At 38.0% G+C, this 18,633-nt stretch overlaps 2 protein-coding genes across 17 annotated transcripts in view; one reads left to right on the forward strand and one right to left on the reverse strand.

Annotated features, from left to right (window-relative positions):
* Positions 1-1,226, reverse strand: part of ARFIP1 (ARF interacting protein 1) — a 127,916-nt gene extending 126,690 nt beyond the window's left edge. For 2 of the 14 annotated variants that reach the window (XM_089912329.1, XM_089912332.1), the window contains exon 1: positions 729-1,224. In XM_089912329.1, the coding sequence (XP_089768455.1) occupies positions 729-842 (114 nt within the window). In that variant the 5' untranslated portion in view covers positions 843-1,224. Of the gene's footprint in view, positions 1-728 lie in introns of all 14 variants that reach the window. The other 12 variants (XR_016393370.1, XM_089912328.1, XM_089912326.1 and 9 more) reach the window with 12 other exon arrangements.
* Positions 169-18,390, forward strand: TIGD4 (tigger transposable element derived 4). 3 transcript variants are annotated; one of them, XM_089912321.1, is made up of 2 exons: positions 169-8,348; positions 9,260-18,390. In XM_089912321.1, the coding sequence occupies exon 2, from the start codon at positions 9,801-9,803 to the stop codon at positions 11,337-11,339; it is 1,539 nt and encodes a 512-aa protein (XP_089768447.1). In that variant the 5' UTR covers positions 169-8,348; positions 9,260-9,800; the 3' UTR covers positions 11,340-18,390. The 3 variants fall into 3 exon arrangements, with proteins under 3 accessions (XP_089768447.1, XP_089768448.1, XP_022455308.1); XM_089912322.1 differs by having other exon boundaries at positions 169-1,422; positions 8,210-18,390; XM_022599600.3 differs by having other exon boundaries at positions 169-1,422.
* Positions 18,391-18,633: the final 243 nt, after the last annotated feature.

Here is an 18,633-nt window from a genome sequence, read left to right on the forward strand (position 1 = left end):
CACTCCCACGCCAGTGAAGTTAATTAAATGGCAAATGTAAACACACACCTGCCACACTTGCAGGTGAAAGCACAAGTTTAACCAAAGTCCTGCAAATCTTCCATTTTTTCCTTAAGAACCGACTGAGAGAAATTATATGCTTTAATCTAGGAGAAAAAAGGAAGGGGGGGGGCCAGAAATCCTCAAACGTGATGGCTAAAGGATCTGCAGGAAGTGTTAACTACAAACCTTTTGAGATCAAAGGGCTCAAGAGGGAGATGAGAATAAAACAAAGGAAGTAATAATAAAATAAAGTAAAAGGGAAAAGCGTCTAGAAACTGTTCTTAAAACAAAACAAAAATCTCCTTCCTTTTTCCTAGACACGTAAACAGTAGTAACTTGGCAAAGAGGAACGGACGAGGCGACGGCACAACTTCCTTCCCAAACTCCAGCATTCCTTGGACGTCCTCGCAAGCAGTCAGGCTTGGGACATGTCACAGGCAAGGCTCCTCCCTGCACCACTGCCCGAGGAACCTCTCGCAGGGACTATCGCTATCTCCCTTCCTCTCACTGCGGGAGAGGAGAAATAGGGGATGCAGGGAAAGAAGGAGAGCAATGAAGGCTGGACACCAAACCTGAAGGTGGCCCGCTCCGAGGCTTAGTCGAGAAAGACCTGGATCCTTCAACCCCTTTCTCCGCTCAATACATGCAAAACCGGGAGGGTGCCGCCCTGGGAGGGCCAGTCTTACCTCTTCACCCGGCTGTTTCGGGGGTACACTCGGGGGGACAGGAGGAACGAAGGGACAGAAACCCAAGGCCGAATGCCTGGACAGAGAGAGATGGCACACACAGACTAAGGACATAAGTGACCTGTGGAAGTCCGGAACTGCGAGCCCCAGAGGCAACGTGTCCAGCCCCGCCAACCATCTCCGAGAAGCATTCCCCCGCCTCTTTCCCAGCCGGCCAGCTCCGCCCTCACCTATCTGCAGGGAAGCCGGCAGCTCGCACGTCGAGGATTATCCCTGCCTCTGCTCTCCGGAGTCGCCTCAGCCCTGGCAAGAAGTGAGCGGAAACGCGACCCGGGCCTTTTCCTTCTTCCCCTTCTCCCACGCACCTAGGCTCCTCGGGGGCGGGGAGCAACAGCAGCTGTCACAGCCTCACACTGACCAACCGCCGAGGACACTCAGACCGGCGGCAGCTCCACCAGGCCTACAGCTCCAACACCGAGAGCAGCGGAGCCGGAAGTGAGGGGACCGGAAGTAGCGTTGTCCGTAGCCCTGGACGGCCTCTCTCTCCCTCAGTCTGGCCGGCCCAGCCGCGTCTCGATGGTGCCAGCGCGCTTCCCCCGAGGCCCCCTCCGCCCCGCTCCAGGAGGCGGGCCCCGCCCCTCCCGCTGCGGCCCCTAGCAACCACATCCGGGACTCAGCCGGCGCCTTTGCCCGGGTAATTTTCTGGCTGCGGCTAGATCGCTGCGGGGGGGCTGTGAGCGCGGGTCCAGATGCACCTGCCAGAGCTGGGGGCTTGCCGAAGGGCGCGCCGGCCTGGTCTTGAGTGGTCGGAGGTCCAGGAGCCCTCGGCATCCTTTTCTCACCCACACACCCCAGCCTCACGTATTAGGCGTCCCCCCAACAGACGGTGAGCCGGTGGCGGGAGGGTGGAGGTGGACGTAGCTCACCGCCTCGCAATCACAGGAGAGCCAGGCTTCTTTCTCAGCTGCCAGAGAGCACGTAGAAGGTTATTTCAGCCCCGTGGGAGGTGGGAGGGTGGAGGGAATGCGGGGTTTAGGGAGCAGACGGGATGCGGGCGCCTCACTCTCTTTCCCCAGTGCCTGGAAAGCCACCCTCTGGCCACGTCACTCACGCCCACCCGCTTCAGGAAGACCAGACCTCCTCGCCCGGCACCCCTGAGTTCTTATTATTTGCTCTATCTTTGTGATCACCTTCTGCTCTGCTCGCTCGCAGACAGTGGGTCCATGATACTGTTCTTTCCTGTTACTGTTTATCCAGAGGACTGATTTCTGCTTTCTTTGCTCGCCCCGTTACTTAAGTAGATCACTGCCCTGTCTACAGAAACCGACGAACAGTCCTTCTCTCAGATCCCTTTGTAGTTTCCTAAGTGGAGGCCCCAATCTGTACTTCGGGTATTCTCGCTGTCCCCAGCACTGTATGGCTCTACAGTGGTGCTAGACAAACCTGAAGCGCAGTTACATACAGTACATACCGGTGATCCAGCCGAGCGCATCTCCCTTCAAGGTTCCGGACTCCGCTTTTACTTTGACAGCCTTGGGTGCTCATTTTCACCACCATTTCACTTGCAGGAATGCCAAAGGCAACAGTGCACTCCGTGGGACCTACCCCTCTTTAGACCATAATTCTCACCTGCCTTGTCACATTAGTTGACAAGACATTTTTAATGACTAAGTGCCCGACGGCACCAAATTTGTAGGGAGTTTCAGCGTAGTGAACTGTACATCCCTGTACAGATAATCTTTCCCATATCTGTGACGAGTAGATACCCGTGACACCACCAACATTTCAAAAGTAAATAACAATATTTATTGTCTGAAATCTCCAGGACACCTTCTCTGACAAAAACCGTAATGAAATCCCAAAACATAAATCTGTGGTTAAAGGGCCCTTATCTTAAATGGGTGAATATATATGCTGATTCATTTAACTTAAGTTCTACAGTTTACTGTGGATTTTCCTGTTCAAAGCCATCCTGTTAGGCTTCTCAATTATAAGAAAAGGATTCCAATCTAGGATAATTACTGCTCTTATTATATAGGAACAGAATGGAACTTAGTAGTAGATGGAAAACAGTGAAAGTCTATGCACTTTCTTTGGGAAAAAGGAAGTAGTAGCCATTATTCTTGGGTTTGGGGAAAATTTTTCATACTAACTCAAAGACTATTTTAAACCTAACCTTGCTTAGATGGAGACTTTTTTTCATCTCTCTCTCTCTCTCTCTCTCTATCTATCTATCTCTATCTCTATCTCTATCTCTATCTCCCCCTCTCCCTACAGCTTGGGGACTTCTGCCTGCCCATTCTCCTTAGGAAGAACAGAAGATTACTACTTTTCTTTTAATTGCCATTGTGTTTGGAGAAGTAAGACAAAAAGGGAATAGCTGCCTGTCACATATGCTTATGACATGGGGCTTATCTACTCATTTACCTTTGCACTGCTATTGGCTATTATTCAGCTTTAGAAAAATCAGGTACCATTTATTCACTTGGCTTGTGGAAAACTGTGGCAGCCTATCTTTTATTTATTGATCGGGAAGGAAAGGAGGCAACGGGTTAAAGGATATTGTTACTTTTCCTTTCTGAGTGAATTAAATGTGCATGCAACCTTTTCTCTTTGCTTTAGATGTTGAATATTGTATTCTGCTTATCAGTATTTCCTCGGAAGAAGAAGGTGCTATTTTTCTTTTCTAGGGGAATTCTGGTAGTGTCACAGTAATTTTATCACTGTTTATTGACAGCTTCCTTTTCATGAAGAGATATTTAGTTACTGATTGCACAGTGTAATTCTCTGGAAATAAACCCTTTATTAGAGGGTACTGATTAATGGAACATTTAAACAAGCCCATGAATAGTAAAATGAGTAGAACATCAGAGTAGAAATTGTTTTAACTAAAAGAAAAAAAACCTATTCATAATTCCATTTTCTGGAGTTAACATTCAACATTTTGGTCAGTATCTTTTTTTTCTGTGAGTATTTTTTTCTTCATTTATTTAACAGATCGTTATTAAGAACCTACTGTTTCCTGGGCACTAAGCACTGTAGGAATAGCCATGAGCCTTTGCCCTCATGTAACTTCCAGTGTATGTTGTATTTGTTGGCATACAGTTTTGTATTTTGCTTTTTCCACTTAATGTATTATGGAATTTCCATCATATGATTAAATATTCTCCTTCAGTGACTCAATAGTATTTTAGCATATAGATATTCCTTAAGTTAGTTATCTAATCCTTTTTGTTACACATTTGGATTTTTTTTAGTTTTGTCTGTAATTATAAAACAACAATATGAGGAACAGTCTTGTGTGGTTGAATTCTTAGATGACTTCCAATGACGTTCACCTTGTATAATTCCCTCCTCTGTGAACATGATAGGATATCATTCCTATGATTATATTTTATTACATACAAAAGGAATCTTGCAGATGTAATTTAGGTTATTAATCAGTTGACTTTGAGTTACTCAAAAGGAAGATAATCTGAGTGGTCCTAAACTGACTACGTGAGCCTTATATTTTATTTTATTTTATTGAAGTATAGTTGATTTACAATATTATATTAGTTTCATATGTACAACATAGTGATTCAATATTTCTATAGATTATACTCCATTTAAAGTTATTACAAAATAATAGCTACATTTCCCTATGCTGTACAATATATCATTGTTGATTATTTATTTTATAAATAGTAGTTTGTATCTCTTAATCCCATACCCCTATCTTGCCCCTCCTCCTTTCCCTCTTCTCAGTGGTAGTCACTAGTTTGTTTTCTATATCTGTGAGTCTGTTTCTGTTTTGTTATATACATTCCCTTGTTTTATTTTTTGGATTCCACATAAAAGTGATATCATAGATTATTTGTCTTTCTCTGTCTGACTTATTTCACAAAGCATAATACCCTCTAGGTCCATCCACATTATTGCAAATGGCAGGGTTTCATTCTTTTTTAGGGCTGAGTAATATTCCATTGTATATTTATACCACATCTTTATCCATTCACCTGTTGATGGACACTTAGGTTGCTTCCGTATCCTGGCTATTGTAAATAATGCTGCTAACAACATTGGGGTGTGTGTATCTTTTCATGTGAATGTTTTTGTTTTCTTCGGATATATATCCAGCACTGGAATTGCTGGGTCATATGATAGCTCTGTTTCTAGTTTTCTGAGGAACCTCAATACTGTTTTCCACATTGGTTGCATCAATTTACATTCCCACCAACAGTGTACAAAGGTCCCCTTTTATCCACATCCTCGCCAACATTTTTTATTATTTTTGATGATAGCCATTCTGACAGGTGTGATGTGGTATCTCATTGTGGTTTTAATTTGCATTTCCCTGAGTATTAGCGATGTCGAGCATCTTTTCATGTGCCTGTTGGCCATCTGTGTATCTTCTTTGGAAAAATGTCTAATTAGCTCTTCTGCCTATTTCTAATTGGGTTGTTTGTTTTTTGATATTGAGTTAATGGGCTGTTTATATATTTTGGATATTAACCCCTTCTTGGTCACATCATTTGCAAATATTTCCTCCCATTCAGTAAGTTGTCTTTTCATCCTGTGTATGGTTTCCTTTGCTGTCCAAAAGCTTTTAAGTTTAATTAGGTTACATGAAACTTTTAAAAGCAGAGCATTTTCTCCTGCCGGTGGCAGCAGAGGAAATTAGAGAGGTTTGAAGCATGAAAGAGATTTGACATGAGGAAGGTTCTCTGTTGCTGAAATAAAGAGGTCCACAGGCAAGTACCTGAGGGAGGCTTCCAAGAGCTGAGAGCAGTCTCTGCTCACAGCCAACAAAAAACCCAGGGACCTCAGCCCTACAACCACAGGAGTTGAATTCTGCAAATAACCTGAATGAATTTGGAAACAGATTCTCCTCCAGCCTCTAGATAAGAGCCCAGTCTGACTGACATCTTGATTTCTGCCCTGTAAGACCCGAAGCAGCGGACTTAGTTAAGCCCACCTGGACTTCTGGCTACAGACTGTAAGATAATAAATGCGTGCTGTTTTAAGCCATTAAATATGTGTTAATTTGTTACACAGCAATAGAAAATAAATATATTTTGTAAGCTAGATTATTTTTACATCTACAATTTTTGGGGGAGGGGATAAAATCCTCAGTATGGACTTGCTGGATAAAACCTATGCACATTTTTAAGGTTGTTTTTTATTTATTTATTTATTTATATTTATTTATTTTTGGCTGCATTGGGTCTTCGTTGCTGTGCGTGGGCTTTCTCTAGTTGTGGCGAGCAGGGGCTACTCTTCGTTGCAGTGTAGGGGCTTCTCGTTGCAGTGGCTTCTCTTGTTGTGGAGCACGGGCTCTAGGCACGCAGAATTCAGTAGTTGTGGCTCACAGGCTCTAGAGCGCAGGCTCAATAGTTGTGGCGCACGGGCTTAGTTGCTCCGCAGAATGTGGGATCTTCCCAGACCGGGGCTCGAACCCGTGTCCCCTGCGTTGGCAGGCAGATTCTTAACCACTGCGCCCCCAGGGAAGCCCCTTTTTTAAGGTTTTTGTACTATATTGCTAATTTGCCCTCCATAAGCTTTGTACCAATTTATTTAACATAGGTTCCTAGCAACCTATGTTACTGCATCCTGGCAAACACTAGATACTGCTGTTCTGGTAAATAAAAGGAAAAACAAAAAGGTATCTCCTGTTTTGAAGGAAGATTTACATTTCTCTTATTACTGACCATTGTTTTCTTCATTTGGAATTCAGTTGGTAAGTCTTTTTTAGTGAATTGCCTGTTCTTGGTCGTTAGTTAGCTTTACTGTTGACATAGAGAAGGTTGTTCCTAACATGTAGGAACTACATGTTCCTAACATGTAGTACTATTCCCAAAACATGTAATATTTTCAAGGAGTAGAATGATTAATTGAGAGAATGATTAATTAATTGATAGAATGAATATTCTAAGAAATATTAGCTGCTGCCATCACTCCCTGGAAAAAGATACCCCAGCCATTGTACTGTGGGAGAATGGAAAATGTCAGCTTCGTTAATCAGGCAGTATTGGTGCCTTATTCTTTGCTGGGGAAAAAGTTTAGCATGTCTGGTTTGTCATTAGAAGTGTGGTTGTTTCAGGAATAAAGATATATTGCATCTTACCATGGAAAATTGTAGATTTGACTACTGTTCAGGAAGGAAAAATATACTGTTAACTTCAGAAAAAAACTATCTTCCTAAATAAACATATCACTATTTTCAATTTGATCAAGATAATCAGTAACCTCTGATGTGTATATTACATTGCTTTATTTGGGATGGGGTAAGGGAGAAAATTCAAGTCACTTTTCTGTAATCCTTGTTATTTGAGATGATAGGGTTTATTTCTGACAAATGAAATAAGGCAGAAGGGAAAAAGGAAGGAAAGAAGAAAAGAGGAAGAAAGGAAAGAACAGAAAGAAGAAAGAGATTCCCTCTTTCTTTTGGAGAGTAGTTTTGCTTGATTTTTCTTAAGAAATTGGTTCTTGCTACCTAAATTCCTGAAGATTGGTATCTTCCTAATGAGAGCAAGATATTTTTAATTTTTTATTTTGAAATAATGGTAGATTTATAGGAAATTGCAGAAAAATATACAGGGAGGTCCCATATATGAGTAAGATTTTTTTTTTTTTTTAGTTGAATGGTCAAATCTTATTTACTTAGAAAGGTCAGACCACCCTAACAGTTGGATATGGAATGTGGTTGCTATTTGTGTCCACAGAATTCATAATGGCTATTCTCCTATGGAGGCCTGATATTGCTTCTTGGGGTGGGGGGTAGGTTTGGATAGGCATTGGAAATGCTGAGTTGGCTTGGTGCTGGGGGCATAGAATGTGCCCCTGTTAGAGGAGCCACACCATGTAATTCAAGGACACTAATATAGTGAAAAGAATGTAGACTTGACATTAGAAAGCCTGGATTCTGGACTGCATTCAACCACATTATAACTGTATGAGCTTTGAATCCACTTTTACCTCCCTCCCGCATTGTTTGGAATACAGGAAATAAAGCAGTTTAGAAACTAACACTCTCGGCTCTCATAATTATTTTTAAGACCTTTTTTTTTGCAATAACAGCAACAACGAAAACTCCTTTACTGGTTGTATTTCCTATAATAAAAATTACTTCTTTGATTTTGATGACAAAGGCAGAGGAATTTTAACAAAGTTTTGTGCAAAAAAAAAAAAAATGCATGTGTCATCTTGAAACCTCGGAGGACAGAGAAAAATTAGAGGAATGGAGTGCCCACACTCTCACAGGGAAGTAACACGGGTTCATCAAAATTAGCTTGTTTCCTTGGCCTGCAGGAGACCCAAAGACTGTGGTTTCCGGTAGGGGAGATGCTACCTGGGAAGGTAGAGGCGAGCCCACCTGGGGCCCTGTGACTGTTCTCACAGTACTATTTGGCTTAAGAAGAGCTCTGCTTTCAGTATATGCTTTAGGTGGGATTCTTGCTTCTATTCGAAGTACGATTTCATTAAATCTCTGAATTTTATAGATTGACACAGATGAAAGGAACATTAGAGAGAAGACAATGATGCTGAGATCATCAAACATTTATTGAACACTCTGTAAGGTGCAAAATACTGTGCTAAGTGCTTTACACCATCTCACTGCATGTTCAATTACCCCACGAGGTACGTGCTGTAGTTACCCTTATTTTACAAATAAGGGTGCCAAGGCTTCAGATGGTAAAATAAACTACCCAGGATGACATTCAGTACTAAATGTCAGAGTCACTTGTCAGTTCGGGTGTGTCTGGCACCAAAGCCCATCTCCTTACACTATGATAAGCCCTTTATTTTACAGATAAAGAAGTGGAAGTCCTGAGAGGTTAAGACCATGGTCACTCTCATTCTAACTCTTCGTCTAGGTCTTTTTCTGCATTATATCTTCTCAGTAATTTGTTTATTCCTATGCATTTTGTCAAGTATTTTTGGCCTTTGTGCATCCAGCTAATGTGTCAAATTGATTTAAAGTTACTAGATTTTTAAGCATTTAGATAGAATAAGATTTCGATTTTTAAAATTTGTAATGGAATCCCTTGGTTTGATTTTTAGTGAAGCATTTTGTACCAGACTCCTATAAAAGAGACACTGTCTCCCATGTGCTATTAAAAGTTGGACCTTGTGACCACTGTCTGACTGTGTTTTTCTTTTAGAGAAGTCAGAGGGGGCAGTGTGTGACTTCATGGAAAAAATAGCCACCAAAGATCTATCCAGCAGCATTTTTAGTTCTTTAATTTTGGTAAGCTCACACTTTCAAAACAGATTAAATTTGTCTGATTTATTTCAGAAGTATATATTACAAAGCATTCAAAGGCAAGTGAGAATTCAAAGTCTCAGAGCAGAGCTAGAGAGCTTTTCACAGAGATACCACTTAGGAGGTAAGCATTTCTCCTGGAAGCTTTAGTTATTGTATTTTTAGAAATATGTTCCCATTCTTTTCATTATTATCAAAAGCATAACTAATTAGTATAAATATCTTTTGATATTCAGTTGACATATCATTGTTAAAATTGTTGTGTTTTTTTTTTTAATATTTCAAGAGATGGAGGATATCGTCAAGTCCTAGAAGGGTTCTACCATTTTCTTCTCCATCCTAAAGAGACTTGGAAATTAATGGGTAACATTTTGCATGAAATTACTGGATGCTTTTCTTCTTATCTCTGAGGCCTTCTGTGGAGAATTAAGAGGAGGTTGAATGCACGCATGGATAAAATGGATCATCTTAAAGGATTGACGTTCCAAAAATACATCAGCAGGACTGGACAGGTTTGACATAATGAGATTTCTATTTTAGCTTGACTTCTGGAACTCCGAATAAACTATAAACTGAGCTACACAAGGTCCTGGGGAGGAAGTTTCTCTTCTAAAATATTCTAGCTGCAGATAACATTTTTCTTATTCAGATCCTTTGAGGAAATTATTTACTCATCCATTTCCTGAGGAATACGACTATTAGACACTTACGACTTTTAATACATGAAGTGGAATAGAAAGCAGCAACTTGTATCATACTGGAAAATAAAGTTTCATCAAGAAACAGACCCAGAAAGAGAAGACATCTCTAGGTAAGCACAGGGTGAGATGGCAGAGGCTCCTGTGGATGCCTCAACTCTGCCCGTAACTGTGAAGAAAAAGAAAAGTCTATCCATTGAAGAAAAGATCGACATCATAAATGCAGTAGAAAGTGGTAAGAAAAAAGCAGAGATTGCAGCTGAATATGGAATAAAGAAAAATTCATTGTCTTCTATTATGAAGAATAAAGACAAGGTTCTAGAAGCCTTTGAATCTCTGAGATTTGATCCAAAGAGAAAAAGACTGAGAACTGCTTTTTACACAGATCTGGAAGAGGCACTAATGAGGTGGTATCGAATCGCCCAGTGTCTGAATGTACCAGTTAATGGTCCAATGTTGCGTCTAAAAGCTAATGATTTTGCCCAGAAACTGGGACATAATGATTTTAAGTGCAGCAATGGTTGGCTGGATCGCTTTAAATCCAGGTATGGTTTAGTATTCAGAGCTCAACCTGTAGAAGCTACAGGTGTATCAGTAGACCCTTCAGATGTCTGGCACCAAAACATACTTCCTTATTATTTAAATGATTATCATCCTAAAAATGTTTTTAATGTAAAAGAGACTGGGCTGCTTTATCGAATGTTGCCTACAAATACATTTGCATTTAAAGGAGAAACATGCTCAATTGGCAAGTTATGCAAAGACAGAATAACTCTGGTGGTTGGGACAAACATGGACGGCTCAGAGAAGCTTCCTTTGCTTATCATTGGAAAGAACAGAAATCCACATTGTTTCAAAGGCGTAAAATCATTGCCTGTGTATTATGAAGCTAACAAAATGGCACGGATGACCTCAGTTGTATTTGAACAATGGATGCGGAAGCTTGATGAGAAATTTCAAGCCCAGCAAAGAAGAGTGGTGATTTTTGTTGAATCGTTTCCTGCACATCCAGAGGTAAAAAACCTAAAATCCATTGAGTTAGCGTTCTTTCCGTCATGTTTATCTTCCAAACTTATAGCCATGAAACAAGGTGTTATTAAAAGCCTTAAAATCAAATATCGACATTGTCTCATTAAGAAATTTTTAAGCTCTGTTGAAGGCAGCAAAGAGTTTATGTTTTCCCTGCTAGATGCAGTTGATACCTTGCATCTCTGTTGGAGGGCTGTCACCCCAGAGACTATTGTTAAGAGCTATGAAGAGGCAGGATTCAAATCTCAAAAGGGAGAAAGTGACAAGACAAATGCAGAGACGGACACTGGTCTTGATTTGGTCGTCCATGCCCAGGCGGCAGGAGTGGAATTTCCTGAAGGCTTATCCATAGAAGAGTATGCTGGCCTGGATGATGATTTAGAGACATGTGAAGCAGCACCAAGTGATGATGCTGTGTGGACCAAAGAAAGTAAATCAGATGAAACTGGATTTTATACTTCTGACGAAGAGGATGATGGTGGATCTCTGGGAACCGAACTCCCTTTACCATCAAAAAATGTGGCAATAACCGCTTTAGATACTCTGAAAAGTTTTCTTAGAAGTCAAGATATGAATGATGAGCTTCACAATTCTTTAGCAGACCTTGAAATTTTTATTAACTCTTTATCATCTAAGTAATTATTTATTGTACAACATCTGAAGATAATAGCTTTTTGTAATACATTTTACTATTTAAGGTATGTGAAGGGAAAATACTACTTAAACCTAAAAAATGAAAAACTAGTAATCTTTGGTTTAATTGCAAATGTCTTTAGTCTGAAGAGCAAAGTTCCCTACGTAGCTTAAATAATGAGTAAGTAAATGAAAAATATGAATTTCAATTTAGTAAGGTTTTGGGGAGCAGAAAATGAATTTCAGAGGCCTTGTACTTGAAACATACAGCATATATGTCAAAAATAAAAAGAACTCTCCAGCTGTTTGATTCATACAGGTTGAACTGGTGATTGCTATTTTCTGTTTTTTATTAAGTTCAGGTCATGTTCTAGGATATTTATCTACCTCATCTAAGAAACAAAATATCTATCTATTGGTTAGATATTTAGTTTTATAAACATATATATTCTAACTAGACTTAAATATCAAGTGTTAATTTTAAATTATTTTTCTCATAACTAGCTAATCGTCCTAATAAAAACTATGAAAAATTACTGAAAATAAAATCTGACCCAATTATATACCAATATGATTAAAAATGTGTCTAACTTTCAAGTTATTTCTATATAAGATCAAATAAAAGACTATGACCGTATCAGATTTTTTTTAATCATCTATAACCAGAAGGTGATATGGGTTCTTCCTAAATATTTGTATGTATATGTGTGTGTTTAAATAGAAAAGTACATTATTGAAACATGTATTAAACTCTTACGATATTTATATTTTAATAAGATTACTCTTAAAAAGTAAATATGAATATACATATGCAGTTACTAAAAAAGAAAATGTCTTACGTAGTTCTTAGATAGTTTTCCGATTTTAAGAGCTGAAACTTTTAATCTGTAATGTTGAATTTTTTGGATTTTACTGAATTTTATTTTCAGGAAAAACTGATTGTTCTTTCAGCATATTTTGATTTTTTTTTTTTTTTTTTCAAATCCAGTGGGTAACATTTTGGATTAGCTTTCTGTTTGGGGAAGTTTTGTCTTCAGAATGTTTTAAAATGTTGTATGAAATTATTTATATTCCATCCATAAAATAGTCTTTAACCAACAGAAAAATATAACAATGTGTCAGACTTTACTGTTGTTAAATTTTAAATACTACGTTTATTTAACTTATTACATCTAATTTAGTGTTCCCTTTGAAAAGTATTTTGAAAAAGTATAAAACATTATACAGATGATTTTTATTCTGAATTATCATTAATCTGCCAACACAAGACACATTTGGAAGGAAATATTTATAGAAAGTATTTTTATTTTCCACTGTTGATTTACTTTGCTTTTGAGATTTAGTTACAGTAAGCCTTAAAAATATATTAATATTAAGAAAGTTTCTTTTAGAGTGAAATACGGATTATTTAAATTTAATTAAAAGCATTTTTATTAATGATTTGATTTAAAATTTTAAAGTGGTGGAATCATGGACTTAAATCATGGACGTTGATCTCTCTTAAGAGCCCCACCTGTAACCAAAGTACTTGGTGTATACTGAGCCCTCAATAAATTTTTTCTCTTTCTTTCTCCACTTCATACCATTTTGATATCAAATATTTTATTTAATCATTCCAGATATTTTATGACATAAGAATTATTATCTCCATTTTTACAGATGAGGAAATTAAAACCTGGAAAGATGACTTGGGTAAAATCTCAGGACCAAAACTAAAATGCAGTAGTTCCCCATCACCTCGTCCTGTGTTCTTCTAACTATATGCCACAATACTTCTTTTCTATACTCTATAAAAGAAAATTCTGTTGTTTTTTTTCCCTTGAGTTTAGGGCCCTGAGGTCAAAGTATTTCAGAAAATACCCTGCCTGGATCTTTGCTGATAGCTGTATTCATTAACATCTCTCCTGAGAACATTATTGCTAATGAAATACCAGGACCTTTTGATTTGATAATTCTGTACCACTTTAACACAGAGGTTCCAGTGGAGTTCTAATGAAAATATTTAGAACAACTTTAATATTCCCAAAGTGTTGAAAGTACCTACTCCTTTTTCCTCTGTATGACATCATCCATTTTTTACTTCTGGGGCATAATAAATCTAAAGGTGATAAAATAAGACAAGGCTCCTATAAAGAATAAGCAAAAGATGCCTGCAGATTTAAATTCAAAGATGAACTTTTAAGTTGTTGATGACGTGCATGCTTCTGTGTAGTTTACAAGATATATAGATTTAAATCATTCTCAGAACAAAAGTTTTAAAAAGTCACTTTTCCTAAGACAGTCACTACTGCTTGCCTCACTCCTGATTTATCTTCTCTATACACAGTCAATACAAAGTTGGGACTAAATGTCACTTGCCTTTTCAAAGAACTTGATTTACAATTCACTCATTTTTCAATTAAATGGCATTACTTTCATTATTCTTCCTTATAAATTCCTACTGTTTCACCAGTGTTTTTGCCTGTTTCTACTTCATCAAGCAACATATCTTGTGTTGAATTTGGGACATGGTTTCACTCCACTAGTAAGAGGTTTGGTTCAGGATAAAGTAGGACAATGAGTAAATCAAGGCCTGTGGGTTTCATGTTACATGCCTGGCTTCTTATTTGGACCTAATATCAAATGTTAAACCTCCCTCTTAGTGTATACAAAGCAGTATAATTGGAAGGGGGAGTAAAGTAGGAGAGGAAGAGTCGAAGGAGAGCTTGCCATGCAAACATGTCAGATGTCAAGAGAAGCCCTCTCAATCACTGGCCCAGCAGGGGCATGGTAGAGACAGGCAGATAGAGGTTTGCCTCTAGGAAAGACGACACCACACATCTGCCCAGAGGTTCAGAGTCCAGTGGTGGGCTGGATCTTTGGGGGCACTAAAAGCTGCTTGGGCTGAGGACAGAGTGGTATAAGGCAGCCAGACAGCTACCCTAGCTGCTGAGAGAAGATCCCATGAGAGAAAGGCCTAGGTTAGGGGCCACGATATGCATACAATTAAGTTCTCAGAAAACATTTCATTCGCTGGAATATATTAAATCTGGCCCTAGTTCTATGCTACCTTGCAAAAGACATTTCATTTCTCTGAATCTCAGTTTCCTCCATCCATAAAATGAGACTGACACTTCATTTGAATTTATTTTGAAGATGAAAGAAAAATTTGCATGTGAATGCCTTTAGCAAACTCTGAAGTGTTCCAGAACTGTAGAGAATGACCAGAAAGGTGCCTCTATGTTGCTACTCCCAGATATGCTCAAGTATTAATATTGTGGTCGCTAAACACCACGGACAGTTTTCTCATTGAGATTCTTCTGTGCAGTAAACCAGAAAAGCCAACACTTCTAGAAATACGCAGTTCATCTGTAGAAATAAAAAAATTATTTCCTTTTTGAATGAGGGAATAAGGAGACTTTGAAACCTTCACTTTTAAAAAACGGATCCTCATGGAAAGCAATTCAATAAAATAAGTACTCATTGTGAAGTAGCCCTTTCGAAGTAGCCCCTTCCATCACCACGCTAGCTGATTTGATTGTACTGTTTCCTTGGCCTGTGATTAACTTGTGTAGCTGAGGGTAACCCCGAGTCGGGGGGAATACTAATATACACACTGCTAGTGTAATCTGCTTGGGTTGCCATAACAAAATACCATTGACTGGGTGGCTTAAACAACAGAAACTTATTTTCTTACTGTTCTAGAGGCTGGAAGTCTTGAAATCAGGGTGCCAGCTGGTCAGTTTATGGTGAGGGCTCTCGCCTTGGGTTGCAGACAGTTGTCTTCTTACTGATACTCATGTGACCTCTTCTTTGTGTCAGCACAGGGAGAGAGAGCAAGTGCTAGCTCTCTGGTGTCCCTTATAAGAGCACTATCCTGTCACGAGGACCCCATCTTCATGACCTCATCTAACCCTAATTACTTTCTTAAAGCTCCATCTCCAAGTACCATCACACTGGGGAGTTAGGGCTTCAACATATGAATTCTGAGTCATTCGTTCTGTCCGTAACGACTACCTCGTACCGATGAAGGTACAGTTGACCCTTGAAAAACACAGCTTTGAATTGCAAGGGTCCACTTAGATGTGCATTTCTTTCACTAAATACATACTACAGGACTACACTGGCCCCCAGTTGGTTGAATGCATGGATACAGAGAGGAGACTGTAAAGTTATACGCATATTTTCAACTTCCTGGAGGGTCGGTGCCCCTAACCCACAAGTTGTTCAAGGGTTAACTGTTCTCACATATTAATTTAGTTTTCAATTTGCTATAAACTAAAAAGGCATGCATATTTCAGGACTTGTTAATTAGCTGTAGCTATTAGCAAAGACTTTAAAATTTATGAAACTTTAAAAAGAAATGGGAACATATTTCATGTCCTTGAACAAATGGACTCAACTTTGAAATATGTCCGTTTTCTCCAAGTTAATTTCAAACAAAATCCCAATGCAGGTTTGCTGAAAAGTTTGCAAAATAATTCTGATTTTTATCTGGAAGAATAAAAATGTATCAATATCTAAGGAATTCTTGAAAAATAAAAGTAGGTAGTATTTGACCTATAGCAGAAGTTTAAACGGTATAGTGTTGGCAAGGGAATTAATAGGTCAATCAAAGGAATAATGTATGATGTCTAGAAAAAGACAAAGAATTTGCATATGATAAAAATAGTTTTTAATCAGTGGTGAAAAAGATGGATTATTAAGTAACTGGCACTGGGGCAACTGGTTAACAATATAGGATTTTTTAAAGTCATATTCAAAATGAATCCTAGAAGGATTAAACCCTTAAAAGGAAGAAAAGAAGGAAAGAAAGCAGAAGAGGAAGAAAGGAAGGAGGAGAAGAAAGGAAAAGGAAAAAGAGAAAGGAAGAGAGGAAAGAAACTTGCAAACACCAAGAAAAATATAGGTAAATGTATATATTTTAATATTACTTCAACAGAGATCTTTTAGAAAGTATGATACTCAAGAAAAGTAGTTGAGTATTAAAATACTAAGAAAGTATGAAAATATTTTCAACATCACTAGAAATCAAAGAAATGCAAGCAAAAATGGGATATCTTTTGGGGGAGGGCGTAGCACATTAGAAAATGTTATAAAGAAGGATAATACCAAATGTAGGCAAGAGCACAGAAAAATGGGTGCACTGTTGTTGGAAATATAATTTGGTACACTCTGTTAAAATTATAGCTGACATGTATTAAATGCTTACTAATTACCCAACTGTTCTAAGTGTTTTGCATATGTTGTCTCACTTAATCCTCAGAATACCTCCAATTATTATCGTTTCCATTTTACCACTGAGAAAATTTAAGTACAGCTACAGCTAATAAATAACAAAACAAGGATTTAAACCCAGAAAACTTGACTTAGAAATATGTTGTACATGATATAAATTCATCCTAACAAAACAAAGATATTAAGAATATTTGTTGCAGTGTATACAGGACCATAGTTCCTTATCCAAAGCCTTGGGGGCATATATGTTTCAGAATTAAGAATTTCTCAGATTTGAAAAAGATAATAATGCATATACTTCATATTATATAACACCCCCTGGGAATACTATGGCAGCATCCCCAAGCAATAATTTTGTGGTGAATCATATTTGCATGAAGTCAGATATGTAAAGATTATAAATAGCTTAGTAGCTTCCTAGTTTTTACTGCCAAATAAGTTCATGTCAGGCCAGCTTTTACCACCACGCAGGTTACAAAAAGATTTTCAGAGCTTTTCATGTTTCAGAATGCAGATAGCAGATTGCAGTCCTATAATAGCTTAAAGCAAAAACAAAAACTATTTGAAGGTTTTTAAGAAAATTGATTACGTATATGTTTACGTTGATGAAACGTCAAGGTCTAAACTCTTCTAAAATTTCTTTTACTTGTGTGTATATGCAAATTTCCTTGCTTGAACTGAAGTGGATATTTTCTAAGTTCAACTTGCAAATTCTGGAACTAAAATCTTCTGATTCTCCTTTTTGAACATCTTACTGTTACCACAAGGCTAGGAAATTCCTTGCCAAGTGAAACAGAAACTATACATAGTATTGAACTGGTGAAAAACTAGACTTGCTGGTTTAAGGTACTATAAATTACACGTTCACCTTCGCTCCTTAGTCCAATACAAGTCCAAAGAAGTCAGCTTCCTTGATAGGAAAACTCATAGCCAATGTGTCAGGGAGAAAGATCAGAAGAATAGGAGCCCCATTTCACTCCACTTTTACTTATTTTTTTCTGAGTCATCAAATCCCAACAACATCATGTTTTGCTTTTTAAAGGTGGACTCATATAACCCCTTTATATCCTTCCAATAGTACCTATTAAATATAGGCAGGTTGTTGATATGATTAAATATTTGCTCAATTGGGGAACTCAATGACGTTACAGATAGTCTTGTTTCCTGTATTAGGAATAAAGACCACGTTTTGTTTTGTTTTGTTTTCCCCTAACTTCCTCTTTGTATGCCACTAAACTCTCCTGCTGTTAATGCAAAGTCAGAACAGCATTGCTGGCTGGTGCCACACGTTATTTTCTATATCGCAAAATAGATAACTCAGCACGGAGATAAGAGTCATTTTCATGTTATTACCTGCCCCACTGAGCACAACTGCTCCCATAAAAAGATCCAGAATTGCATCTCTCAACACTTGGAGTGGTTTGCAGAGAGATATTTGCCCCACCCCTACACTCTAAATATGTATGAGAATTTCATACTGTTTATTGCAATGAACAGTTAATTCCCAAGTAAAATTAAACCAAACAAATTAGTTACCAAAAAAGTAAGGAAGAAAATAAAGCAAATAACACCAAAAAACTCAGACCTATGCACTGCAACCATTTTAATTGTTGTAAAGTCACCCAGCAATAAACTTGGTAAAAGAAGACTCATATACAATATCACAAGAGAATAATCATTAATTTGACATACTCTAATTTTTAATTTAAAAATATGGGAAAGTATATACAATACAAATATCTACCAATTTACATAATATGATGTTTGCTTCAGATTACCATATATATCCTTTATTTTCTTAATTTATTCCTAAATATTTTATAGTTTGGTTGCAACTGTGAATGGAATAGTTTTTTAATTTTTAATTTTCTGATTATTACTAGTATAGAGAATAGTGAATGATTTTTGACTATTTTATATCTAGTCACATCATCAAAGTTTCTTACTAATTCAAGTATGGTTTTTAGTCAGATCATTTCATTATTTAAAATTGGGATCACTTAATCTCTGTGTTTTTTTAATTTATACTAATTATTTTATTTTTCTTGTCGCTACTTCAAGGCCGTGAAATAGTCCTCTGGAT

This window comes from Delphinapterus leucas, chromosome 5, assembly GCF_059928025.1.
Source record: "Delphinapterus leucas isolate spDelLeu-1000000601 "Yukka" chromosome 5, BTC_Dleu_Yukka2, whole genome shotgun sequence".
In the NCBI taxonomy this organism is placed as follows: domain Eukaryota; kingdom Metazoa; phylum Chordata; class Mammalia; order Artiodactyla; family Monodontidae; genus Delphinapterus; species Delphinapterus leucas.